This window comes from Python bivittatus, unplaced genomic scaffold (genome assembly GCF_059951505.1).
Source record: "Python bivittatus isolate LINGU-HERP-01145 unplaced genomic scaffold, Pbiv_v1 ctg000160_np1212, whole genome shotgun sequence".
Taxonomy (NCBI): Eukaryota; Metazoa; Chordata; class Lepidosauria; order Squamata; family Pythonidae; genus Python; species Python bivittatus.
The window spans coordinates 11,533,659-11,560,941 of record NW_028277076.1 but is presented as its reverse complement, the minus strand read 5'-3'; the positions used below and the strand labels follow the sequence as shown (position 1 = coordinate 11,560,941).

The 27,283-nt window shown below is 51.4% G+C and overlaps 1 protein-coding gene across 9 annotated transcripts in view; it reads right to left on the bottom strand.

Moving 5' to 3' along the window:
* SARDH (sarcosine dehydrogenase) overlaps positions 1 to 27,283 on the bottom strand; it is a 79,874-nt gene that overhangs the window by 7,340 nt on the left and 45,251 nt on the right. For 3 of the 9 annotated variants that reach the window (XM_088147250.1, XM_088147247.1, XM_088147249.1), the window contains 10 exons: positions 23,248 to 23,334; positions 22,022 to 22,112; positions 20,843 to 20,984; positions 19,234 to 19,317; positions 18,231 to 18,344; positions 17,019 to 17,157; positions 15,564 to 15,677; positions 13,186 to 13,333; positions 11,660 to 11,753; positions 1,294 to 1,456 (listed from right to left, as the gene is read on the bottom strand). In XM_088147250.1, the coding sequence (XP_088003376.1) occupies positions 1,294 to 1,456; positions 11,660 to 11,753; positions 13,186 to 13,333; positions 15,564 to 15,677; positions 17,019 to 17,157; positions 18,231 to 18,344; positions 19,234 to 19,317; positions 20,843 to 20,984; positions 22,022 to 22,112; positions 23,248 to 23,334 (1,176 nt within the window). Of the gene's footprint in view, positions 1 to 1,293; positions 1,457 to 8,027; positions 10,858 to 11,659; positions 11,754 to 13,185; positions 13,334 to 15,563; positions 15,678 to 17,018; positions 17,158 to 18,230; positions 18,345 to 19,233; positions 19,318 to 20,842; positions 20,985 to 22,021; positions 22,113 to 23,247; positions 23,335 to 27,283 lie in introns of those variants that run through there. The other 6 variants (XM_088147252.1, XM_088147254.1, XM_088147251.1 and 3 more) reach the window with 4 other exon arrangements.

The window sequence follows — 27,283 nt, the reverse complement described above, 5'->3', positions numbered from 1 at the left end:
AGGGTTTAAGAGGAGAAATGTTAAATTTTTAATATATTTTTTATTTATTTATTCATCAAATTTGTCACCGCTCATCTCGTAAAATGACTCTGGGGTTTGCTTATGGAGTGGCTACAGGAAGACTGCACGCAGGCCTGATCCCTGGAAGAATGCTGTTGCTGCAAAGGGACGGGAAGGCTGGCAAGAGGGAATGCCAGAACCCCAGGAGAGTGGGTTAAGGGGCTGGGGCTCTTATCATGTTCACCAATCAACCTTTAACTCCACATCTGTGCAAAGCATTCCATAATGTAAACCTATTAACTTTAGCCTAAAGCCACACTGCGACTTACAAACCTTGCTTTTGTTACTTTTTGTATGCTTTCAACCAGATTTCTGCCAAACACCTGCCAAGACACACTTAACAAACCACCCGGCCTGTGCTTGTTGCATTCCCTCTTTTTCGCTCTCCCTTTGCACAAGAGAACAGCAACCGCTTCCGGTCGCCAGGCCAAGATGCAGTCTTCCCATATACGTCAAACCAGCGGTAGCTGGACTTACAGGGAAACAGCATTCTGGAAACTGAAACAGGGACATGGCAGGATAGTGACCTTCTCGTTTGAATGAAGGGCTTAATGGGACTCTTCCCATTCTGTGGAGGAAACCCCTTCTCCTCACCCAGGGCAGCATCACTCGTGGCTTGCTGGTCCACTCCTTATTTCCAGCCATCCTGAGCAACAACGTGCCACCTGCCTACCTGGCAGGCAGCTGCCCCTCCAGAATCCAGCCACGAGTTTAGCCATTTAGCAATAGCATCCTCAAACTTTGCAGAGACAGGTGAGTAACAAAGGACCTCAAGCCAAGTCAGTAAAGCCAACCACCTACTAACTGACCCTTTCTAAACAACCAGAATCTGGCTAGACCCAGACTCTAGAAGAGGCACTTCTGGGGTCCAAGGTGGGCAGGGGAGGCATCTTCACCTCTCTTATCCCCTCACCAGACCAAGACAGGCCTGTCTGTGCAGCTGGAAGGGGCTGGCTCTGGGCCTGAAGGGAAGGGAGAGAATTGATTTTGCCCCAAGGATGCCGGGGTAGGGCGGGGTGGGTGGTGTTCCTAGAGATCTGATGCAGGACAGGAATCTGTAGGGTTACTTATGCTGACAATCCTCATCTCCTAGTCAGCCTGTAGACCTTCTATCACTATGACTCCCCTTCAAGAGACCCGGGGCCCATGGCTCAGGAGTGGGGACTTTCCATGTACAGTGACACTCACGGGGGGTAGTCAATCTCTAAGCAAAACCAAGTTCTTTCCCCAAACCTTTTTCAATGCTGAGAGAGTCAATGGCCCTGTAACCGGCATTAGCAATGCCGTGTTTGGCACCAGCTTCCATGACAGCACGGTATACTTTCACACAGTGCTCCTTGGGCACATGAAGCTCCCAGCCCATCTCTCCCACGAACGACAGCCTCATGGCCCGGACCTGAGGGGCAAAGATGAAGAAGGGGAAGGCGGCAGTGAGGGAAATGCAGCAGGTGAACCCCTGGGCAACCTCCTGCCCCGCCCTCCCCACCTGTGCCTTAGGTCACCAGTTATATATACCTTCATGTATTTTATCAATAGCCTCTCAAAGAAAACACATTCTTTCAGTCTTCCCATTTCCTCCTTTCTTTGAAGTGAGCCCCTTCCTCGATTGCAGAGAACTCCTCAGCTCTGCCTCCTTGAGAAATTCCCAGGGCTTGAAATGACTGCCTCCGCCATCTTGCAGAATTTGTTCTGCCTGTTTTGGGCTCAGGGGCTTGCAGGCTTGCTGGCAGTGGGGGAGCCTCGGAGGAGCCAGGTGACCCCAGAAGGCTGGCCGTGGGGCGTTGGGCCAGCAGTCCTAGGAGGCTGGGGGCACAGCCGCTCTCCGGCAGGACTGGGGCTGCTCCAGTCAGACTTGGAGGCGAGGTGGGGGCAGGAGGGAGGGCGGGAGGACTCGGGGGGGGGGGCATCCGAAGGTCCCTTCCAGGCAGCTGCCAAAGCCAGGGCAGAGCCTTGCTCTGGGGCTGTGCTGGGCCCAATCCTTCCATTTGACAGGATAGGTTAAAAGCAGCTTCTTGCACAAGCTCCCGGTGATTCAGCACCCGCACCTCTCATCAACGCCTGGCTGTGCTGCCACAAGTGTGACAGCCTCAGCGCCTGCCTCTATTGTCAGGGAGCCCAAAATAAATCCACAATACCTTTCCTCTTTCCCTCCCTGGTTGCCACAGGAGGCCTCTTCAAGGAGCATCAAACGGGGTTGGGAAGGAACCGTTCGGCCTGACCCTGGCTAGCCTGCTCAGGCCCATGGCCTCTCCTCACGGGGGTTACCTCTGCCCCTGCTCCAGGCCAGTTGTTTGCAGCTCCACAACAGGCAGAGATTCAGTGGGTGTAGGTTTACCTACAGAGGTGTCTCTGGGCAAGCAAACCATGGTTTCTGTCACTCATTTTGCTGGCCAGAGGCGTGATGGGGGTCTGTGTATTTGCACGTGAGTCTGGAGGAACATTTCTTGGAGCAGCGCTCCCCCCAACACAAGAGCCAGACGCTCCAACTGCACCCAGCTGATCAGTTGGTGGTGCCCCACAGCATGCGGCTCAAGGAGGAAGGATTGAAGCCAGTAATCACAGCCCTTTTGGAGTAGGGTATAATTGGACTCACCAGACGCCCTCCAACACCCTGATGCTCCCTTTTGGAATGGCAATAATAAATAGCATTTGGGGAAGGATGCAAGAATGGTGAGTGGAGTGGGGTTCTCCACCTTCTAAACCCTAATGCTGTTCTGGCCAGCATCCCTCCAGTGCATCTCTCTTCAGGTGCTGATCTGTGCTTTCTCCCCTGCTCTGATTCATCCTGATAATTGATTTCCTTTTGCTTTCACCTCCAGGGGACATCGGTGCCCATGGTGCAGATTACCCCAGGGGTACACTGAATCCCCAGCTTTCTTCTCTCCTTTACGCAAGGATCTGTCTGATCTCCTCTCTCCTGACCTTTTCTGCTCCAATTCAGGGCTGATGATCTCCCGAGGGCCTCCTCTTCTGGACACTTGCCAGGCTGACATGGCCTCTCTGCTGCAGCACCTGCCCTGAAGGGACACGTGTTCTCCAAGGCCAAGCTGTAGCTCTGCCCGTTTCCTGGTCATGATTTCCCCCAAGGTGAGAGCTTTTCTGCTTCTCTTTCTTCTTTCTGCTTCTCGCCTTGACTCCATCTTCAAGCGCAGCAGAGGTGCAGACTTACTTTCCTGGGCAAAGACTGCACCCTTGTCCACCCTGCAGGGCCTTCTGAAAACCATGGCTGCTCCCTTTCATTGGTCTGATGCCACAAGTCCCGTTTTCCTGGTTTTAAAATTTACTCTTGTTTCTGCTCCCGCCTAGAAGCCCCGATTACTCCAGGCCTTTGAACTTTGTGGCTTAATGCCGAGGCCGCGGGAAATGACCGGCCCCAGGCTCACTACAGCAACGTGTGAGGCCGGCATTTTTATCCCCCTCTCAAGTCCTTCCCAAGGACCTGGGGTAGGCAGATGTGGTTGTTTGATGGTGTTAAAGGTATCGTTGCAGGATGTGAGCTGTTCCAAGTAAAGCTGCCTTTTGCAATGGACTGATGGTGATTTGGTCAACGCTGATGGACCAAGAGGTGCTCCAGATGTTTTGAGGTTGCACCCAAGGCGCCTATTACTAACAAAGTACTAACTTTGCTTCTTTTGCCGCAGTTGTTCTCAGGTCTTTATATTTTGTGATTTTCTCCAGTTCTTTCTCTTCTATTCTGCAATGCCCACTATCCAGACTTTTTTGTCTTTCTTATCAACAAATGTTCAGTCTGGGGTGTTGTGTGGCAAGTGCTTGTCTGTTTAAATTCTAAAGTCCCAGAGCACTTTAGCTTCTTCATTTTCTATTACTTTGTCTGTGTTGTGATCCCACCGGTTCTTGCTTGCCGGCAAGTGGTATTTCTTGCAGATATTCCAGTGCACCATTGTTGCTACTCTGTCATGCTGTTGTCAGTAGTCAGTCTGTGCGATCTTCTTGCAGCGCCTAACAGTCCACTGTTTCTTCAGCTTCTTTGCAGAGACGGCATTTGCTGTCTGTTGTTGTCTTCTCAATTCTGGCTTTATATGCATTTGTTCTTAAGGCTAGGTCTTGTGCAGCCAGAATGAGCCTCTGTCTCTTTCTTCAACTTTCCTGCTCTTAGCCATTGCCAGGTCTTGTTGTTATCTGCTTTGCCTGCTAGGTTTCCCCCCCCCCCCCCCGGTATACTGGCCATGTAATGTAATACTTGCCTTGCCATATCTCTTTTCTATTCTTCATTTGGTCTTTCTTGTAGGCCAGTTTGGTCTCTTTGGTATTCAATAAGTCTTCATGGTATACTAGTTTCAGTGCATCTCCTTCACTATCCTTCAGATATTCGTCTAATGCTCTTTTTTCTTCTTCATCTGTCTGGTGTACTTGCAACATTCCACGCCCACCGATGCTCCTTGGTAAGTAGAGTCTGTCAGTGTCGTTGCATGGGTGAAGGGCATGATTCACTGTCATTATTTTTCTTGTCTTCCTATCCAGGGCTTCTAGTTCTGCTTGAGTCCAGTCCACTATTCCAGCTGTGTATCTAATGACTGGAATTGCCCAGGTGTTAATTGCCTAGTGGTATTTCCTCCACTGAGTTTGGATTTTAAGATGATCTTCACTCTCATGATGATGATGACTTTAATGTGCTTGATGTTGTCAACTTGAAGGATGCCCAGGTATTTGTAGTGATCTTCTTCATCCAGACTCTTGATGTCATTTCCATAGGCCATCTTGATTCCTTCAGTTTTCACTATTTTTCCCCTGTGGACGGTAAGGGTGGCCCATTTGTCCGTCCAACCTCCATTGTAATATCTTGGCTCTATATTCAGTCTGTGTTGAACTGCGATTCTATTTCAGATGGGGTTTTTCCATACAGCTTCAGATCATCCATGTAAAGAAGGTGAGATAGCCTGGCAGATGTTTTTGATGTTTGATAGCCATGGCCTGACTTGTTCAGTATTGTTGACAGAGGGATCAATGCAATGACAAACAGTAGTGGTGAAAGTGAGTCTCCTTGAAAGATTCCTCTCTTGATGTTAACCTCTCCCAGTTTATTGCAACTGTGTCTTCCACTGTGCCGCTGATCCTTGCACAAAGCTTCTGATGTTTCTACTGACTCCTGTTATTTCTAGGCACTTGATTATCCAATCAATCGGATAGTTGAATGCCTTCTTGTAATCAATCTAAGCTACATTCAAGTTGGTCTTCCTTCTCTTGCAGTTTTCCAAAATCATCTTGTCAATTAAGAGCTGATTTTTTGTCTCTCTGCTGTTTGGGTGGTTTCCTTTCTGCTCAGGTGGAAAGAGCTTGTTTTCAACTAGATGCTGTTGGACTGCATCAGCTACCACACCAGTTACCAGTTTGAAAGTTGTTAGCAAGTAGGTAATTGGCCTGTAGCTGCCTGGTGCTGCCCTTTTTGTTGGATCTCTCATTATCAGGTAGGTTTTGCCAGATGTTAACCAATCTTCAATTTCACCTCCTTGCAGTATGTTGTTAAACTGCTTGGCAATGAGTGGGTGCAGACCAGTCAGATGGTTCACCAAAACCATGCAGTTCATCTTCACCTGGTGGTGACCAATTTTTGATCTTCTTAGCCCTTTTCTTCCATTTCAGCTTCTTTTTTATTCTTATCCACCTCCTTTATCCAAGCCTCATTCTTGTTGTATTTCTTTGGGTTGTAGAGCTGCATCCAGAACTGCACTGTTTCTTCTTTGTCAGGTGTTAACTGGTTCATTGCAGTCTTTCCATTGATGGATTGGTAGAAACGGAAATTGGAGATTCTGCCTATAGTGCGCAATTCGAGCTTTGTATCTGCTGATATTCTTGGCTATGGCTATTATTTGCTGCTTTATTATCTCCAATGCTTCTTTGATCTTCCTTGTTTCTAGGTGGTATTTCTTGATCAGGTATTCTTTGGTCTTCTTGTTCTTCAGCTTCTTTTCTTTCATCTGTTCTACCTTGCTTGCATCTGATCTTAGCATGCTGATCTTATTTCCAACCTGATCTTCCATTTTGGTGTGCACTGTTTGGTTTTTTTCCTTGTTTGTTGATTTTGCATCAGGTATTCAGTTATTTTATTATTTTATTATTATTACATTCGATTTATTGTCCGCCCATCTCCCCCCAATGGGGAACTCTGGGCAGCTCACAAAGTACATAGAATACAATTATACAATTAATTGCGCTGTGTGACCGGCAGGGGTCGCTAGGGGGTCATCCGGGCCTTTCCTCCTCCGTAGATCTTCCTCGCCGCTCACCGCTCATGCCGGCTGCATTCGGAGTTCGGCCAGCACTGGTATTTTGCTCCCCTGCGCAGCACCGCCGGTTCCTCCCATCTAAACGGGAGTACCCATTTATCTACTCGCAGATGGAATAGCTTTCAAATTGCTGGGTGAGCAAGGAGCTAGGACAAGGGACAGGAGCTCACCCTGTCCTGCGGAGCTGGGCTCGAACCGCTGGAGAGCCAATCATCTCTGACCAGCAACTCCCGCGTCATTAAGCCCTTGCGCATGGTGTACATTGGTTGGTTTGTTTCTTGCAGTGAGCTGGCGCTCATATTTGATATTACAGTATTGGCATCTTGTCATACTAGTGCTAGCTCTTTCTTTGTAACAAGTTTCACAGCAGGCAATCTTATTCTGTTCTTTTTGTGCTGTTCCAGATGCTCAGTTATTCTTTGTTTCAATTCCTCTTGTTTTTTAGTTAGAGGGCTTTGTTCTTTCTGAGGAGAAGGCAGAGGAGAGGTTTGGGAATGAAAATGACTCAACAGCTATGCTGGCTTCCTCTACTGCTCACTCCCTCTGATTTGCCTCTACAGTCTGAGCTACAGACTTGTAGAGGCTTCAACTGCCAGGCTTCAATTTCTTTGCCCTGGGTAGGCCTTTGCAGTTCTTCCAATTCTACTTCTGTGAATACTTTATTTCGTATTATAAACCGATGTTGATCTGCTAGCCTCTGTTATTTCTGATTCTGGATGTTCTTTCCAGAACTGGGGCATTCTTTTCAGATATCCTCTTCTTGTTGGACTTGATTTGTAATAGCAGATCATAATTTGTTTTCAGTCTTTGTATATTTGTGATCAGTAAACAACTTTTTTTTTTCCAGTAGTCCTGTAGCTACTGGCCCTGGTTGCTCAGCCAACAGTCCCGAGTCTTGTAGCCCACTTGTTACCAGATGTTCAGGAACTAGAACACCTAGCATGGTCCTTGTTGACCTGGGTGACGACCAATCCGGTATGGCCGCCCAACTCCAGTGGACTCTTTAAAAAGTGGCTATGTAGTTTGCACCCCTTTTGAAACTCCTGAATCCACTCCTCCACCTTCCTAGTTGCACTGACACGTGCAGTTAGATTAGCCAAAGGGAAAACTGCTCAAATGTGCATGGATTTCTAAAATGCCTTTGGAGTTGTGCATGACTTTGGAACTATATCAAAACAGAGGATTTCTGACTTCTTCAAGTTCACCTTGAACATGAAACTTGAGCATGAAACTGAGCAAAGTCAGGGAGGCAGTGAAGGACAGGAAGGCCTGGTGCAATATGGTTCATGGGGTCACAAAGAGTCGGACACGACTGAACGACTGAACAAGAAGTTCACCTGCTCAGCCTGCCTCTTTCATAAAACCACCTGCAGGCCTTGCTTCTCCTCTCTGAACTCTGTCACAAAGTGTACTGCTCACCAGACTCTTTCTGATGCTGCTGGAAATGCACGAGCAGATGCCTTTGTGTGGCTGTCTGAATGTGTGAGCAGCCCCTTCTGAACCATCTTTGCAAACCCAACAACTGCCAGTCCCAGATGCTGGGAACTTGGTGTCTCTTCAGAACGCTGCCTCTGAATCAGAAAAGTGTGCTTGGCGCTCTCAGGGTTGCCCGCCGGCACCTCTAGTCTATGGGCCTCCCCTAAGACCCTGCTTCTGTGTCATGTTTCGCCCACGGAACCAGGTCTCTCTCCCCCCCCCCCCCCGTTAAGCAATTTCAGCTGATGGAAACAAGGAAGTGGCCCTTTTCTGTTGCAGCCAGAAGACCAGCATTACCCTCCCCTGGAGATGCATCTGACCCCCCACCCTGAAGACCCAGCTCTCCCCTGGCCTTGGGACAAACTGAGCAGTGGGTCCTATCTCAAAATGGATGGTTTTTCTTTCTGTGGGGTTCTTACTTGTATTTTTTGAGTAATGGCTTTATTATTCTAGGCTCCCCAGAGTCATTGTGGAGTTGGGGGTCAATTTATCACCTATCAATTTAGGTGGCCCTACTGAAGTCTTCTCTCTTTAACTCCTCAGTATGAATACTGGCTCTTTTCTTTTGCTTTTCCTCTTCCCATTTTATTTTTTTTAAAAAACCCTGTTTTAATTATTGTATGCTAATATTTTTTACCATCATAAACTACTTTCTCATTGCAGCTGTATGAGAAATGGCGTATCATCATATTGAATCAACCATTATCCCATGATTTCATGCCTTTGGAAGATCTTTCAGCAACTGCTGAAGCCATAAAGCCAGCTGGGTGACTTTGGGCCAGTCACTCGCCACCCAACCCACCTCACAGGGTTGTTGTGGGAAAAAATAGGAGGTATTAGGTATGTTTGCTGCCTTGGGATTGATTGATTGACTGATTTATAGAGATATATATAAAAAGCAGGATAAAAACCTAATAATAACAACTGTGGTGGGAGCATTCAGCCACCTTTGATCTTGGGGCCAAGGGCACACTTCTTCGCCCTGCCCACAACATCCCTTTCCCAACATTCAAAGGTTTCTTCACTGATGATGTCACCCCACAGCCAGACTGTAGCAGCTGGGAGCAGCCATGGGGCCCCCAGGGGAGAGCCCTCCCCATCCCTTGCACACAAGCACTCGTGGGCTGCTGCGCCCGGCCACGAAGTCAGGACGTGATCCAGTAGTCATCTGGTAGACTGCTGGCCACGTCTCAGCTGACAAGTCAGCAGCGTCCCCTGAGACGGCCAACTGGAGCGAGGCCAGCCTCTGTCCCTCTGCCTGTCCTGGAACCATGAGGGTGTGGCACAGCTTTGCCGAGAGGAGTGGGAAAACAGCTGGAAATTTCGGGGGGAAGTTAAGGATGGCCCCTTCACTCCTGCCCTCAGGGCTCCCCCCCAGCTGTCCTTGGGGATCAGCCCTCAGCGAGCTAAAGGAAGGGAAGACGGTGTTGCCAAAGGCCTATTTCTGCCCAGCTCTGGAGTTTTGAATCATTTAGTCTAATTAGCTGAAGCTAATGTGGGGCTTGTTTGGTGTGATATTACTAAATCTGTTCTTGTTAGCACCATCAGTGGGCACAAAACAGAGGTGGGCAGACTTCAGGCTTGTTGGATCTGAAGTCTGGTGCTAGATCCCCCATCTCCACTGCCAGAGTCTTAGTCGCTCCGAGGCGATGCATACACTGGAAGCTCAAGTGGAGGAATGGATATCTTTGCGCCCAGGAATTTGTTTTAGTTACCACTCCTCATTCCCCCTACGCAACACATCTGCTATTTCAGGGGCTTTGGATTGTTAAAGTCAAAGCGGCTGCGATGTTAAAAATCTGGCATTTGGAACTGCTTTCCAGACAATGTCAAGGTGGGCCAGAAGACCCCAACCTTTTTTCGGTTCTTTCCCCTTTCAAAGACAAGCCAAGGAGAAAGGCCTGATTTTTTTGTTAGTCTGCTGTTCCCCGCTCAGCACATAGCTCTGACCTGCCTGGCTTGTCCTTTCAGTCTCTTTTCCCTTCACTTTTGAGACAATGCTCTTTTTGTGGTCAAAGACGATCATGTTGCGCCCTGCGGGCAGTTTCTCCACTTGCAGGTGGGCTGAATGTCACTGTTTCCTTGGTTCCACCACAGTTACGTCATGCCCCGCATCCTGATCCCAACAGGCAGATCACATGACCTTACAATCAAATCATGATTAATTCTAGAGTTGCCTCCCCTCAACCTGGTTCTGACCAGTCATTTAGGGAATCTAGAAATATTATTTCTTCATCACATGGAGCATCAACGACCACATGAGCATAATAAAGTCCCCCTTTATTACAAGAAATTCTTCCTTTGCACATGGCCTGATTTCTTTCACCACCTCCAAAATACACTCAACATTTTGATCAGGTGGGCAATAGCAAACTCATATTTTAAATTTGTAGCTACACTTATTTATTTATTTGGAACATTCATACAACTACCCAATTCAAACAACATGACTCTGGATGGTGTACAAACTCATGAAACAAAAATATAAATATCATACACTGCTAAAGCAAACCAAAACAATGAACTGAAATGCATTATATCTCACCAGCTGGGAACTCTGCTCATCCTGACCCAAGCGCCTGGGGACACAGCCGCGTCTTAACTGCCTTTCTAAAGGCCTGCGGGGGGGGGGGGGGGCACCCATGTAGGGGGAAAGGGGAGATTATTCCTAAGGGCAGGGCTGCCACCTGTGCCCTCCCCATTGGCGTGTGTGGGGCAGGCATATACCCTGGGAGAAAGCGGTCCTGCAAGTAACCTGTCCTACAGGATACAAGGTGAATTTTTAGAGCAATTTTTAGAGCAAAATCGCCCCATGCAATTTCTCCTTTGCCTCTGAGTGCTCTTTACAGGACTCCCATGCTTCAGTGTGTAAGCTGCCCCACCGGCATGGGCTTTTTAATGTGCAGCCCAACACCCCTCCCCTTCTGGTGGGTCTGTTCCTTTCGAAGAAATTCCAGCCTTCCAGGGCTGTCTGCCAATCCTACGTGTCATCCCAGCAAGTTTGGGTGATGCCCAGGGCAACGAATTGGTCTTCCTGGGTGAGGATCTCCAGCTCTCCTTGTTCATTTCCCATGCTCTGTGCATTAGGTAGAAACATCTGATACTGTGAGTTGAATTTCACACACACACACACACACACTTCATTCTTGTACTTTTCCACTGCTCCTGCCAATCAGCAATTTTAGTTTTTATTTCTTTGGGGCGGAGGGGATGTGTCCTCCTTTCCAGATGCTGCCAGCCCAAACCCATCACATCTTCCTGCTTCACCTCCACACCTGCCGCCTGTCTGCTGGGCTATTTGGGGAGATGAGTTTGGGGCTGCTTCAGAGCTGCCAGGCCTGCAACCGGGCAACCTGACAGGCCGCTCGACCATTTGGAAGGAGGGAAATGAAGCCGGTGGCCTTCTGCAATTTGTCCCACACAAAGGCTGCACAGGCATCCTGTTACGCCGATTCACAAAGCGGGGGAAAGCAGTTTCGCGTGGCCACCTGTCCCTGGTGGGCAACCTGCCCAAGGGCCAAGGGCAGGGGATCCGCTTGGCACAGGCCGTGGAAGTCCCTCACACCCTGTTGCTAGATCGTGCATGGGCGCAGCATACAGAGACGATTCTCTGTGTGGACACGTTCGTGGTGGAGGGAAGGACACTTAGGACTCCTCGTCCCGTTTGGGCCCTGACTGCCCGCTTTGCGAGCGAGCGCAGCTCCTTCCCTCATCCCTCGCCGCCTCGCATTCAAGCAAGAGGGATCAAAGTCTTAAGACAGGTGGCGGAGCCAAAGGGGAAAGGGCTTCGTCCCAGTCCCCAGAAGGAGCCCTGAGGGAGGCACCTCCTGCCCCCCAGGCCCTGCCCCGGCCGAGGGTCAGCGAGGCAGAGGTCCTACCGTGCAGCCTGCGGCCCTTGCCAGCCGGTGGGTGGAGAATGGGAAGGCCTCGTTGCTGAGGTCCACATCCAGCACTTCCTGCAGAACGGTGCGGCTGTGCGGGAGAAGAACAGCCGGTGAGGCGGTGGGGAGAAACCCCAGCCCCTCGCTGCCAGCCCCCAGCCCCCAGCCCCCAGCCCCAAAGGGTCCCGCCTCCGTCAGAGACAGACACGCAGGGCAAAGAGCACGGCAGCTGCCCCGCACGGCAGACCTCATCGGCCAGGCGGACCCGGAGCCCGGGTCGCCAAGGCAGCACCGGGCCAGCCCTCTCAGCCCACCTCAGGCCACAAAATGCCACAAGGAGCTGACGATTCACACGTGACGCCCGCCCAGCCGCAGCCCTCTGATCCAGAGGGAACCAGGCTAGCACAACCCCTTGCCTGGGCCTACGACAGCCTTCGGGCTTCAGCATAGAGAGGCCGGTCCTCCTCCCCCCTGTTCAGGTCTGCGAGAGGGTCAGGTGGCCAACAGATTTCCTAAGGAGGACTCCACAGACTGGGAATGTGTGGAACTAAACGCCCAGGCTGAAGCGCTGCTCCCTGGAACTCCCCAGCTCTGGTCAGCATCCTAGAGATCTTGGCTCTTCCTCTCCCCGCCACGAAAAGTGCCCAGAAAAGCTACAGGACAAAGCTGATCTGACAATCACACGTTACATTTCAAACCCTCCCACACCTTCTAACAAACAGCGCAAGATGAACATGGACAGACGGTGAACTGTGGTTGTCTTGGGAATATGTTCACATTCTACTTATCTTTAAGATGGCTGTGAAAGCAAAATATTTGATATTATGAACAAGCCAGCACAGAGAGGAAGAGGATTTCACTGGAGGTCTGGCCCATGTTTGCGTTCCCCTGGGCTCAGATCCCACCACCCAACACCCCATATGCCAAAGAAGCAAGCCTGACACGCCTGTGAGCACATCTGGCACATCCTCGCCACAAGGAGCATTACACCAACGAATTAGGAGATCGCTCTGCAAATCTCCTCCTGGTCGACAGGCAATGCCACCCAGATAGGGGCTTCCAAGGGCAGCAAGAGGGCAGCTTTCAAACCCAGCTAAGTGAAAAGACTGTCAGCCCAGGAGGAGTCTCCAGTCCCAGCTGGAACGGGAAGGAGCCGTGGCCTTCGGTGGCCCTTCGCCAAGCAAGGCAGGAGCTCCGCTGCTTCTTGCCCACCACCCTGGGCCTTTCTGAGGGAACTTGAGGTCAACTGGCAAAAGAAGGAAGCTGCTAATTTGGGTTGCCCTTCTAGCAAGCAGTTGGGTTCCTCCAACTGCTCCTATTGGCATGGCCAGCCTAGGAACTCTGCCAGGCTGGGAGCGAGGAGGAAAGTTTGCCCCCTTGGCACCCCTGTGCCTTGATCTGTTGAATCCTAAGCCAAAGAGGTCAAGCATTTGGGGAAGAGAAAGCCACCACTTCTGCAGTAAGATCAGATCAAAATCCAAGGTCTCCCTCAACTTCCCCAGACCAGCTCATCTGAGACTCACCTGGAGGGGCCTTGAATGCTGATCATGCCCAGCTCTTCCGACTGGTCAATCAACTGGCATTGAAACTGCCTCTCCTGCAGAACCGTCCTGAGGTGTGACCAGTTATACTGGGCAGCAGCTCCCCCAATAGCAAGGTAGTAGCCATCCCCTGGAAAAGATTAGGGTCAAGCTGGCAAATGCAGCAGCCCCTGCTGAAGCCATGGGTCAGGGCCCCAGCTCGCAAAAGGGAAGGCTGGCTCACCAGACTCCTGCAGGCTTGGGATTGGATGCCCCACACTTCTGCTCTGGCTTTAGAGCTGTCGGATGGATGGATGGGCCGGCTGAATTTATCCCTACCGCAACTCGGGAGACTCAGCAGTTTACAAGTGAGCTGATGTTCTGCAGACAACTGCAGACAACTGCAGAACACCCTTCAATCCTGGGCACCCACAATGCTTCCTGGCTGCCTACTTGTAGATTTGGGACTGGGCAGACCCTTTCCTTAATTCAGCAGAGCTGCCTTGAAGGGCCCTGAGGTCCCAGGAGCAGAGCTGAGTCTGTCAAAAGCGAAACAAGCCGCTCCTGGGTCCAGGCAATCTGAACATCATTGAATCAAGATGGAATACTGGTGACCTTCCACCTGAAGTTCTCTTGGCCATCGCCTTCTTCCAACTTAGCCTGCCCCTCTGGACTTCCCCGTAGTACCGTCCAAGTAACTACCGGGCCTCTTAGCTTCTACAATCAGCCCAGGCTGGCTTGGGGTTGCCACATAACTGGGCAATATAGAAATAAATGGAAGTGGAAGTGGAAGCAAGGTATTACGGGGGAGAGGATACAAGCCCTACTCCCTCCCTCGAGCCCCGGGACGTGGCCCTTTCAGCATCGGTGGCTGCGAGGTGCTGCCTCTTGCTGGAAACACACCCTGTGCCCTGGAAGGCTGACCGGGTGCTGCCTTCTCGTCCTCCTCTCCTGCAGCACCTCAGCACACAACCCGGCCGGGCCCGGCCCGCCCCCCTCCCAGAATCCCCAGCCTCAGTTCAAGGCTCCAAAGCTGCCTCCCCCCAGAGAAGTGCTGGGGAGGAAGAAACTCAGGAAACATTTGTGTCTCTTCTTCCTGCCTCACCTAATAATTGGCCCTAATAAAAATCAGGTGGCCTCCAGGAGCTGCAATAATAGATGCCCGCTTTAATTGCCTGTCAAGCGGAGACTCTCTTGGCTGGCAGCTCCCGGCACCCGAAATAATGGCTTGGCAAATCTGGCTCTGGAGCAATAATCAGCTTTCTTTTTAGATACATCAATCTCACACTGAGGGTGTCAGATTCCCTGGTTCAAACTTTGCAGAACTTGCTGGGAGAAGAACAGCCAGAAGCTGCAAAAAACAAAAAACAAATGCCAGCTAGAATTCTCTGCCAAGGGACTGGGCAAACTGGGCCAAACTGGGGATCCCACTGTCCAAGGAGAAGGACAAGAGGGCATGCCTTCTTCCCACCTGCAGTGTCCTTGGGCCACCTCCCCAATGGCAGTAGCCCGATTCTCTCCTCTAGGGCTCAGGGGGAGCTTCCCAGCTGCCTGGGGATTGCCAACCCTGCAAGGTAGGCAAGGTCAGGTGTCTCTGGGAAAGCACTTTAAGGTGGATCAGGAACTGCAACTGAATGCCGAAAGCCTGTCTCAGCCGCCCTCTACTTCGGCCTGTACCTAGCAGAACCGAGGGCTTCTCCTTGCCCAGGACTCAAATGCCTGTCCTGGGAGGGCTTGCTATTCCCCTCCGGATCTCCAAGTCAAACTCAAACTCCATCTCCATCAAAAGCTCATCAGAAAGCATTCTTAACGGGCTTCGAAGATCCAGGCGAATCGGTCTCTCAAATAGCAAAAGTCGTTTTTGCCTAGCTGAAACGGGCTAGATGGAGGATAATTTTGTGGCTTCTCTTTACGACTTTTTCCTTTCCTGCTACTTCTTTTCTCTGGTCATACTCCAGATGTGTGTATGGATGGGAGCTGTTCAAGCATCTGAACTGGGTTCTCTGGGCAAAGGCAAATGAATTATCCATGAAGAAATCAATCTCTACCAGGCCGAACCCCATGCAGAATTCCAACCCCAGGGACGGCAAGTCCATACAGCAGGAGCTTCCTCTGCCCAGAAGAAAATGGCAGGGGGGGGTGTCTTCTTTCTGGATCTGGGGCCAGAGAGAAGGCAGGAGCTGGTCCCACTTAGTTCCTCCATAGCAGTATGTTTGGGGAGGATGGAGGTACCCTGAGGACTGTGCCAGTCCCACAGATTCATCAGGGAAGGAAACCCAGCTTCTGGGTTACACCCAAGGTATTTCCCGTCTAGTCTACAAACTCTGTCAGGCCCAGCAGACAAACTTCAGTTCAGGAGAAACCGGGGAGAGGTCCGTCACCTTCAAACGCAGGTGCCAGTACTGAGTCCTGGGGTCCTGGGTCAATCGTACTGACAGTCAAATCACTCTCGACTCCCCCGTGTTTGTTCAGCATGCACGTGTAAACAGTTGTTCCTGGGGAAAGAGAATCATGTAGCAGTAGCAGCAGTGCTTCACGGAGGCCTGCGGGTGGAGGGAGAGCAGAGGGAGAAAACCCCACGTGGGTCTTCCCAGCCCTTCCGCACCTGGATCCAATCATGGTACAACCATTCCCAACAGCTTCCTTACCCTGCCAAGTCCGTGACATTGACTTCGTCTGATCCCCAGCGTTTAAGTCAACCTTAGCCATACCAGGGTTAAAGCCATCTTTCCCCCTTACAGCAGCAACCACGGCAATCTCAAGGGCCATCAAATCTGGCCCTCTTTGCCAGCTGTGCCGTTGGGGTGCAGTCAGGTGCCCCACAAAGGCAAGCAGGTCCTCCCCCTCGTGTCCCCAGGCTCCCTGACCCAGGGCCATCTGCCCCCGCCCAGGAAGAGCCAAGGAGCTGCCAGGCTGTGAAAGAGCTGCCCTCTCCTGAAGGCAGAATGCCACCTTCACAAGCTGGCCAAACAGCTTGCAGAAACATCCACGGCTCTCTCAAAACCAGACCGTCCTGCTTGCCCAGCGGGGTTTGGCGCTCTTTCAAAACTCTGCGCACCTGCAAAAAAGACTTCTGAAGACACCCAGGTTGAAAGAGCTGCACTCGAAGGAGGTTAGGCTCATGTGGTGTCATGGTGAAAGTGGCCTGGGTTCAAATCCACCCATGGTTACAGAAGCTCCCTGGGTGACTTTGGGAGATGGAAGCAGCAGAGCCCCACACCTGCCCCATACCATACCAACTAGCAGCCCCTTCTTCCTAACCCTGGAAGGCTGGTCCTTCTTCCTGCTGCCAAGGGTTTCGCAGAGAGTGTGAAGCCGGCAGAGGGGCTGCCAATCACCCCCTCACCTTATCAGGGCTGTGAAGGTGAGTCCGCACCCCTCCCCAAGATGACCGAAGGAGCCCCACTGGCTTAGAGGACCAACCCCTCCCCTTTGGGGCCAAACTGGAGATCCAAGAGCCAGGGCAGGTCTGGTCCAGCTGCCCAGACAAAGAGCAGCTAATGGGCCTCGTGGAGTTGAGACCAGGGCTGCTGGGCATCAGGCAGAAGGGTGCTACCAGCCCATCAGGGATCCCTGCACAGTGGTGGTGGGGAGGGGCCGGGGGGGCTGGCCTCAGCCCTGGTGCTATGAACTGGTCTGTTGCCTCCTGCAACGAGCACGGCTCAGATACAGAGAGCGGAGGGCACCCCCCAGGAGGGGTTTGCAGGACAACAACAAGACTCCCTCTTCCAAGTCCAGAGGCCCCAACAGGGGAGACTCAGCTCAAGGCATTGGTTTCGGGGGGGAGGGAGGGAAGGACCTGGGGCCCTGTTCAACCAGGGAGGGTCCGGCTGTACCTGGGGGCTTGCGAATGTCAGCTGTGAACAGCCAGTCAGCTGCCTTCCGGGCCTCGGGACCGACCAGATAGAATTTGCCAAAGTAAGACATGTCAAACACAGCCAGAGCGTTTCGGCAGGTTAAGCATTCATTCCTGATCTGAAAATGCAGACACGGCACGCCGCCGGGTGAGGAGCCGCAAAAAGACCCACCATTCATGTTTCTTTTTTAAAATCTGGCATCCTTCGGTGGACTTCTCTGCTCTGTACCCCTCTCTGACATCCACAGCTCCTCACTGAGGGCCTGCCACTTGACAGGATGGCTCGCATTCTTCCCTCCCCAGGAAGCAATGTCCTCCAGGCTGACGGGGGCCTCAGCCCAGGGTGAAAACAGCTGGGCAAGGCAGGGTTTGCATGGGCCCTGAAGAGGACCCTCAGTCTGGAAGCTGTGCTGCAGCTGACCGGGACCCTCACTGGGGTCCTGGGTAGGGTGGGGAGCAGACGAACTCCCCTGTCCTCCCCCTCCCCCTGTGAAGGCTTCCTTATGCCATTTAGGTTCCAGAAAGCATCTGTGCTGGTGGCCAGGCTTGGAATAGCTTGCGATTTTAGTCTTGTGCAGCAATTTTCTTGCTATTGTTACTGGATTTTATGGGTTTTTACAGGGATATGCAGGGAAGGAGGGACGGGGGGAGGGAACCACTTGCTGCCCTCCCTTAATCTGCTTCAGAAGCTGATCCCCAGCTCAAATTCAGCCACTTCCATGTCACAGGCTACTTTTTTATCCCACACTAACCTTCGCAAGTTATTCAGTTCGAGCGTACTGAGGGGTGGGGGGCAGGAGTGTGATTCTCCTCTCACACATCATGGTCACTCTGGCCCCACTTTCAGCCTGCTGCACTTACAGATCTGGCCCCAGCTGGAGGAGGCCTTTCTTTACGTAAGTATCCTTCGGAGTCCTTGGGGTTCTCTGAGCTTGGTTGTTTTCTTGCAAACATTTTGTTACCCAGCTAGGTCACATCTTCAGATGTTTGCAAGAAAACAACCAAGCTCAGAGAACCCCAAGGACTCCACAATTCAGCCCTGAGCTACATATATTCGCTTCTATTGGTAAGTATCCTTTGCCCGCCTGGTGAATCTCAGCATGGCTTTGCGTGGCTTCTGACTTGCCCCCTAGAAGGCCCAGCCGCTGAGTTCTCCTGAGCACTGGGGGCGCCTTGGCCTTCATCGACTCACAATGTTGTGATGAGGTGGGAAATCGAAGGTGTACTCATTGGACAGCAACTGGCGGTAGGCGTCCTCTTCACGGGCAGGGTGGCCATAGGCACCGTAGTAGTTATAATCCAGCACCTGGATTGGCACATGAACAGCAAGCATCAGCCTCCTCCCCTGGCAAAGATGCCATGGGGAGATGGTTTGCGTGGAGGTTGGAGCCAAACATTGTGCTACAAGGGGTATGGAGAAGTCAATGGGAGGAGGGAGTGAGCGGTGGCAGGAGGAATGAGCGGCTGGGCACACGTGGAGGGGAAAGCTGGCAATGGCCAGGATGCGCTGGTGGGGGTCTAACCTGACTGAGTCTCTTCTGAGTTGAGCTCAGCTCCTGGACGCCAAGTGGTGTCAGACACTGCCTTCTTCCCACTCTAGCCTACAATCCTGGGATTTCCGAGTGGTCTCCCATCCAAGTGCTAATCAGGCCTGGCCCAGCTCAGGCTTTTAGAGATCAACTAAGGCTGCCATCATTTGCTGTGAGCTTGATTCAAGACCAAGAGGAGACCCGGCCCTCTCTTCTGTGGAACAGACTGGTTTATAAGGCCCATCTTGTGGGACCAGAAGGTTAATGGGAGGCAGAGCTACCAACTGCTGGTGGGCTGAATCACCCACAGTTTATCCAAAATAATTCCAGCAGGGTATAGTAGTGGAAGTGGACAACCGCCCCTCCTGGCTGGCCACCGTGACCCCAAAGGCTTGACCAGACGAGGCCTTGGCTGCCCTCCCTCAGAGCAGCCCCTTGGTGTTTTGGTGGACACCCTGCATTTCATGGGGTGCTAGGCATCTCCCGAGTGTGTCCCTCGCTGCTGCTGCCACTGTCCCACCCCTTTACAGACTGCAGGATCACCTTCTCTTGCCCATCCAAGGAGAGCTGGAGACACTTGTGGAGGCTTCAGAAGGCCCCCCAACTGACCCCAAAGTAAAAAAGCTCACCCAGCCCGGAAATGGAACAGACTCGTCCAAGGCTTACCGGCGCTTTGCCCAATGGGTTGAACCAGCCTGGCCTCTCCCACCCGTGTCGCTCCTGAAAGACGCAACCCTGAAGCAGAAGCTCCTGTGAGGTCACAGAGATTGCAGGGAGGGGGGAAGCGGGGTTAGGACGCCACGCAGCACCCACGCTCCTCCAAGAAAGATGCTGAGAAAGGTCCTCCTTGGTGAAAATTCATGCCTGAAGACTCTTTTTGGTCCCATCTAGCATCCTGCCCCATGAGCCCCACCTCTCCCTGGCACTGTTTCAATACTCAGCTGCATCTCACATTTTGCGACAGCTAGCTGGAGATTTCACCTCCAGAAGGCTGACTAGGCATTTTGAATGGCTTTGCTCCCTTGGTGTGGGGATCCTTTGCCCCAGCAACTGGTTTCTTCCAGTCTGCAGGAGAAATCACCAGGCTGCTCACATAGAACACTACCAGTCCTCAAGCACCTGCATGAATCAGGCGACGCCAGGAAGACGAGGCGGGCAGGGGCTCCTAGCTGCTGTGGGCCACGTGGCTCATAGGCTCTCCATACCGAGCACTCCTGTTTCCTGCTACCATTCACTGGGGAACCTGAGAGCTACGTCTAGAGGAAACCCCAAGTACAGCGGACTGGGAATTGTCCAGGTGCCTGGGCCTCCTGGCCTGGAGAAGACGAGGCCACCTCAGTGTCTTCCGGAGGCAGAAGTGAACGGGCTCCCGGTGTTCTGCTCCGACAGGCTGCTAAAAGTACAAATGCCCAACTCCTCTGCTCAGAACTGAGCAACAGATAAGGGTATTCAGAGCTGCGACACGTTTTCTGCGAAGTTTATACCTTGAGTGACGTGCCAGGAGAACAGAAGGGCAGAAACACATGCTTTTTGTGTAAAGAAAATAAACCTGGGGTGCAGGTGGCATCATGGAGGGAGAACCAAATGCCAACCCCTTCATCTGCCAGCCTCCCACAAGCACTCAGATGTGGGTACCTGATGCGGTGCCAGGGCTGGGTTGCCTTGGCAATGGGATTTCCCCCAACACTCTGCCCTTTTTCAGAAAGCTATGATCAGTTGTCAAAAGGCGGGGGGAGGGAAGAACCGTTTTGCTGGAGGGGGCAGAAATGCTTGTGAAATACGGCCCCTCCGCTGCAGCTCAGCCCTTGGTGGTCCTTTCCAGAAGAGGTCTGTCTTCTGCTTTCCCACATTTTGCAGGACCGATGAAGCGGCTCTGGGATCCTGAAGGTGCGCCCTTCTCTCTCAGCTCCCCTTTGGCCTCAGCTGACCCAGGCTCTTGCTGGCGGTGGGAAGGGGCTGATGGCCAAGCACCCAGGGGCAGGGGGCTCCTGGGTTCAGAAGATGCCCTCCAGAGTGCAAGTCCTTTGCTCCATTTTTTTGAGGTGCCTTGGGACCTGGGCTGCCAGACAAGAGCATCTCTGAGCATGGGAAGAGTGCCTCAGGGCATTGTGGCTAGTAGTGATATTGAGCCAATTGGCAACTGCATCTTTGCCCGAGGCATCTGAGGGTGGACGAAGGGCAGCAGCTCCTGTTAAGGGATGGCAGGGGGCCTGCAATGGCTCCTCTGCTCCAGGAAGACCCCCTCACCTCTGCGCCCCTGCAGCATTGGCCTCACCTCATGCAGAGGGTCCTTCCTCAGGTTTCGCCCAGCCAGGGGCTCATCGTAGGGGAACACGATGGAGTAGTTCTTGGCGTAGGACTCATGGCTCCGCTCCCGGATCCAGCGACCGTTGCCCGTGAGGAAGCGGTGGAACCTCCTGAAAAGCCGAGTTGGGTGTCAGCGCATTGGGGGAGGGGGGGCTGCCTCGGGTCGCAGCCAGGTCTGGACTCTCAAGGGGGAGCAGCTGAGGAGAGCACTCCTGGGGCCACCAGCTGGCGTCAACAGGGCCGTGACACGGGTGAAGTGTGGGGGACAGAGCCCTCTGGCAACCAGATCCCAGAGGATGGCTGGGGGGAGGCTTAGTAGGGAGCCGGAGGGAAGACAGGCATCGGGGCAGCAAAGGGGACTGGAGACTTAAATGGTTTAATCTACTTGAACTGTCAAAGCTGAGCTGAAAAAAACAGCGGGCCGTCTTTCCTACCACTGCTGGGACAGCTTTAAAAGGACCTGGAAAAGTTCGGGGAAGGCACCGTGGTCACCACCAAGCAACGATCCTGATCTTTCCCTCATTCCCAGCGCTGGAAACAGATCCAGCGATGCAGAAGCACGTTTGCCATTTGGAAACCAAAATGGCCGCATTTTGTTCTGATCCCACCACCCTCTTCATGCACTTTCGCCTTCTCTGCTTCTCTTCCAAGCACAGCAAGAACCACTTGGGGTTCATCCTGCTAACCGGTCTTCCAGAAGACCAGTAGACCCGTGTTCAGAATGACAGATTATGGGCATTGAGCACTTCAGGCATGACCTATTACTTGCGCAGTTCGAAATGTGGCTGAAGCCCCTGCCCCAGGCACCCATACGCAACTGCCCACCCGGCCGTGCGTTAAGGGGTGGTTTTTCCCACCAGCTGGTGGCACAAGGTAGGCTGGGAAACAAAAGAATCTACTCACTGCTGGCCTCAAACTGCCCTGCAAACTGTTGTGAGAACAGGACCATCTGCAGCCTTGCTAGAGCTTGGCTGCTGGTGCAGTGGAAATGCGCCTGTCTACTCAAGAACTCATGAACCGTGAGGAAGAGCCCTCGCCTCTCCTAGCAAACCAAGAGCATTTATCAGACCACCTTTCTCTCGCTGCTGGACTATGATGTAATCCCAAGGCTGCTTGCCCCTGCCAACAGCAAGCCGCTGCTGCTCACCTAATATCATAGCTGAACATGTCCTTCTCCGGATGACCATGGACAATCCAGTGGGCCAGTTCCTTCCCGCAGCCGCCCCCAAGCATCATTCCTGTGGAAAAGGAGGGCCAGAAGTCAGATGGCATGCAGAGGTGCTCCTTAATAAAATACATCTTCTACCATTCTTTGTTTCTAATTCAGGGCAGTTCTCTTGCTGGACAACTACTGTTGCCATAGACAACAGAACTTCTGTTTTCTCACACATGGAAGAAAGCTATTTTCTCTGCAAATCTTGCAGGGCCTCACTTGCTTATTGGCTTAGAACGGCCCTTACAGCTTGCAAATTTATTTAAATGTGACCTTTAAAGGCAGCAGGCTTTTCTCTCAAGGCTACATGGTGATCTGAAGAACCAGAATCCGCAGGAAGTAAAATGAGCCAGAAACTCAGATGAGGGCTGAGGAAACTGGAGGAGACCCCCATGAGTGAACACCAAGATCCTTAATGCCAGGAAGATCCGTATTGTACCCAGTCCTTCACCCCATCCAGAGTGTAGGGTAGGAAGCAGGATGGTAAGGCAGCAGAACCGGTCAAAGGCAAGGGATTCTTCTGCATGGCAAGGCCTTTGGAAAGGGGGTGGCTTCTCAGATCCTCTGCCAGGGAGAAGGTGCTGGATTGGGTGAGATCTTTGCACCAGAAGCAGCTCTGGGCTCCATGTCACTTACAAGGCTGTGGATGGATTGGGTTGGGTTGGGTTGATCAACAGGGAGAAGCGCAAGGTCACCCAGTGACTCGCCCTGCTACGCCTTGAATCTACACCCCATGCATTTATTTCATATGGCATTTCTATGCTGCCGTATTCATGGTGCCCTCACCTATCACGCTGTTCTGGGATGCGAGAACTCCTCAGCCAAAATGGCCTCTCCAAAAACAACCCCGTTCCCTCAGAGCAGATCTTACTAGAACTGAACAGCTCTCCCGTGCTCAAGTTAGGGGGGGTCTTTCGGGAGAGGAGGAGTCTTTAAACCATTGATCCCTCCTCCTCTCCACTCTCTTTGCCCGAACCAGAGTGTCCTCAGCCCGTGGCTTGGCCCAGAGGCAACCTGGTTCCACTGGCCAGTCTCCTCATCGTATGGGCTAAGGCCAAGCAGCTTCCATGCCAGAAGCCAAGCACGTCCACGTTTCCTGAACCATCGTGCCTTTCAGGGTTGCTAATGTTAGTTTAGGGGCGAAGGTGGTTGCCTCTTACCAGCACTGTTGAAGCCACATCCCAGGAAAAAGCCACGGAGTTCAGGTGCTTCTCCTAGGAGAGGCTTATGATCTGCAGTAAATGATTCTGAGGCGGGGAGGAAACGAGAAAGCAGGATTAAAAGAGGTGCAGCAATTTCAACTTGAATCACTGGCGCTAATGCTGCAGCTCACCAAGGAGTAAGACCCAGGGAAAGAAGTACAGAGTTCTCTAGTTCCTGGGATCTCACACACACATACACAGGCACACACAGGCATTTCTCTGTGGGTGGAGCAGGCCCAGAGACCAGTGTGCAAAGCAGCTGCAGAAGAGGGAATGGTGGGGGGAGGGGGGCAGAGGGAGGGTTGTGTGTGTGAGAGAGAGAGGGAGGGAGAGAGAGAAGCAACAGCCCACCCCCAGCCCACCTGCTAGCCCAAGGGCTGCAGATAAAGGAGTGATTTGGCACCGCAGCCTCAGCTACCCAAAATGTCTCTGGCCTCATCTTGCTTGTTCCTTAGGGCAAGTCCTATTATTTCAGAGCACCAAAAAATAAGTCTCCTTGAGAATCCTTAGCAAAAACTCCCCTGAGCTGAAAATACTTTACAGAGTTGTTCGTATTTTTAAAAAATTCATCTTTTTCTTACTTAACCCACACATTCCAAGAAACTACCATTTTGCATTTTTGCTTTAGCTAATATTTATTTCATTATGACTAACAGAGGAAAGTGACAGGTTTTAAAAAGCTGATTCAGTTTCTGCTGATACAGTCTATTAATTTGAGGGTTGAACTATGAGAAAAGGTGAGGTATAAATATTTTAACGAAGCTAAATTCTCTGGCTGAAGTTCAGCTGAGTGCAGAAGACTTTTTTCCTTCCTGTCGACACCTGGAAAGGCAGAAGCAGCATCTTTGAAAAAGGGGTGAATGAACCCCGGGATGGGGGCTGCAGCCCCCAGGCAGCTCCTTCCCAGACCTTTGCTCCACTACTCCTGGGGACCGTTTTCCACCATGGGAAACCAACTTTCTCCCGTGCACAGTGGCTGCTAGGCAGAGAGAAACAGGCAGAGACGTGCTGTCTCCAACCCCCACGTCCTGATGAATTCCTTCCCGGCTGATTTTCCTTCCAGCTGCCATGGCCTGGGAAACCTCCCTATTTCTTTAACAGCTTACAGCCGTTTCTTCCCTCTCCTATACTTTAGCAGGGAAAGGAAGGGGACAAGGCTTCAGGCTGAGTGCCTGATGCTCTGGAAGAACCGGTCAGGTCTTCAGAAAAGATCTTGGAATGGTGGTCTGCGAATTCACATATATGGGTTTCATACCTCTGCAGAGTCCCTTCAGAGCCTTCTAGAATTTCAGAACAGCTTGCGGGGAGCTCCTTCCCAGGAATACCATTTGACTTGGCACCATCCCAAGTGACAGGTGACATGGTATCATCCTGGTGCCATTCCAAGTGACAGGTCCTCAACATCAGGCTCCTGGTGACTCACACACCCGTGACAGGAGGATGGTCTCATCCTCATCAGAGGACCAAGGAGTGGAGGACCCTTCTCTTGGGGAGTGAAGGCCCAGCCTGTAATGTTGGATGAAAATGGTGGGCTGAGCCCACAGAGGTGCTCAGCAGAGCTCCAGCAGGGATGATCCAGAGAAAGCTGCTTGGCTGTTGCGGTGGGAGCCCAGTCGGCCCAGGTCAGGGAGCACTCTTGGCAAAGCTGGACATGCAACTGCCACCCAGAAGACACTGAGGGAAAGCCCTGATCTCTAAACGGGCATCGGAGGCCATGAGTAAGCATTGGTTTGACGGAATGGGGCCTGGCAAGGCGAGAGCAGAAGGACAGACCATTTCCAATACAGCTGAAGGGTGAGGGCCCCGATTCGTGAGAGAAGCCCAAGCTGATTTGGGAAGGTGGAATCACCGGACCAAGGAGCACTTTGTAGCTACGAGAAACAAGGACAGAGAGCCTCTTCATTGGGCCCCCGAAGCTGTAGCTCTTGGCAAGGCCACCTGGCATGAGGGAAGGTGAGCTGGGTCCCATTCTGGGCTCAGAGGACCTCAACCTTCCCTGAGGGAAAGAGGGGAGGACACAAAATGCTTCTCAGGAGGTAGAAGAAAGAGAGGAACAGAAGCACAGCTAGGAGGGCTCAGCTGGGTTCAGCCCCTACTCAGTGTCAGGACTGAAATTATTTAAGTGTTTATTAAAGTTACGTCCACCTTTCATTCCGGGACTCCAGGTGGCATATACTATATAACACTCCCTTCTATTTTCTGCCACAACAACAGCCCTGTGAGGATGGCTGGGCTAAGAAAGAGCCCCACCCTTTAGCCAGACAACCACCCATCTTGCACAGCCTGCAGCTGCATAATGGGAGGAGAAAGAGGCTCAGAAAGGACCCTCCCTAATTTATAATTTACGACCAGGCGTGCAAATTCTACTTTATTGTAAGGCTACACCAAGTCTGAAAGTACAACTCTCCCGCTGTCTCCTTTAGAGCCTGGGAGCGGCGCAGGACGCTCCCATTCCAAATAAACCTGCAACGAGCTTAACTCAGGTGGAGAACAGGACTAGTAAGCCTGCTTTCCTCCCACCAGTGTATTTCTACGATGGCAGCCTAAAAATAATTTAACTTCTTCATTTGGATCATAATTAAGCATGGGATCTTATTCTCCAGTACACATCCAGCGAAATAGCTTTAATGACAGAAAGAGGAAAATAACAGAGGGTCTGTGAAAGTTTCAGCTTCATACACACACACACACACTTTATTAAAAAATTTTAAAAAGGAAGTTATAAAGTAAGAAAAAGAAAAGGAAAAGAAAGAAAAAAGATACAAAGAAGTAGCTTCCGATCTTCTTTACAGCAGTTATAAGTACAATTATAAATTTACCTCTTACTCTATGGTTACAACATAACTCTCTTCTTTCTATAATCTATCCTGTCTAATCATCAAAACCATAAATCATAATTTTGTTTTTTTCTGCTTTACACAAAAAGTCCATAAGGGGTTTCCAGTCAGCAATAAGCATAGAGATTGTCTTTCCTCTGATCAAAGAATTCAGCCATCTCAGCAAGTTCCATCATCTTCACCAACCCTTCCTCCATTGCGGGTAGTGCCGAATCTTTCCATCTTTGTGTGTACAATATTCTCGCTGCAGTTATCATGTACAAGAAAGTTTCAGCTTCTTTATTTAAGCTTGCAGGTAAGTATGTTACAGCAAAGTAAAGAGTCACAGTATCAGAAGCATCTGAAGTTCCTGCCTACAATGACATAAATAACAACCCTGCACCCACAAGTCATAGGCCCAGTTAGGTGGCCAGCCCAAGTACCCAGCAAGAAACTTACACTGAGAGTAGAGACGCCCTTGGATTCGAAGACTGGAGCAGGGAAGAGTAATTGCAATCAGTGTGCCTGCTTGGACTACTGCCACTGTTAATAGGTAACTTTGAGGGACCTCTTCTGTCTTTTATGCTCTTGGATAGTCTTTCCCATTAGACGAAGGGACAGCTGAGACAAGTGTGAACCATGGGACTGGATGCGACTCAGCAGCAGTGTGGCCCAAACCCGCTCAGAACAGCGACACCTTTTATCCTCTGAGAGGCCCAGGATGCCAGGGTCCTTTGCCCTCCTGACTATCATAATCTTCCAAGATCCCTAGGTCCTGACTGGCCCTTCTTCCCAGATATTCTGGAAAATACCAATTTTCCAACACATGTCCATCAGTAGTTAAATATGAGAGGTCCAGCAATATTATTGTTCTGGTCCAGTTATTATTGTTCCAGCTCTGGTCCACCTGCTCATTTTATGTGATAGATCTGTTGTTGCCTCTGGTAGTGAACAAGTTGCACACTGCATAGCCAAATATAGCACCCTGACATATTGCTTGCATGCATATAATTGCCCACGCTGCCTTGCAAAACCAGAGCTCAGGTGCCTCCATCTTATCTCCCACACAAGGTACACAGCCAAAACTAGCAGGAGATATGAAGAGATCAGGGAACCAGCGGCACAGGGAACCATGTCTAGTTCCTGCTTGGCAAAACAAGATGTTTCAGTCAGAAAAA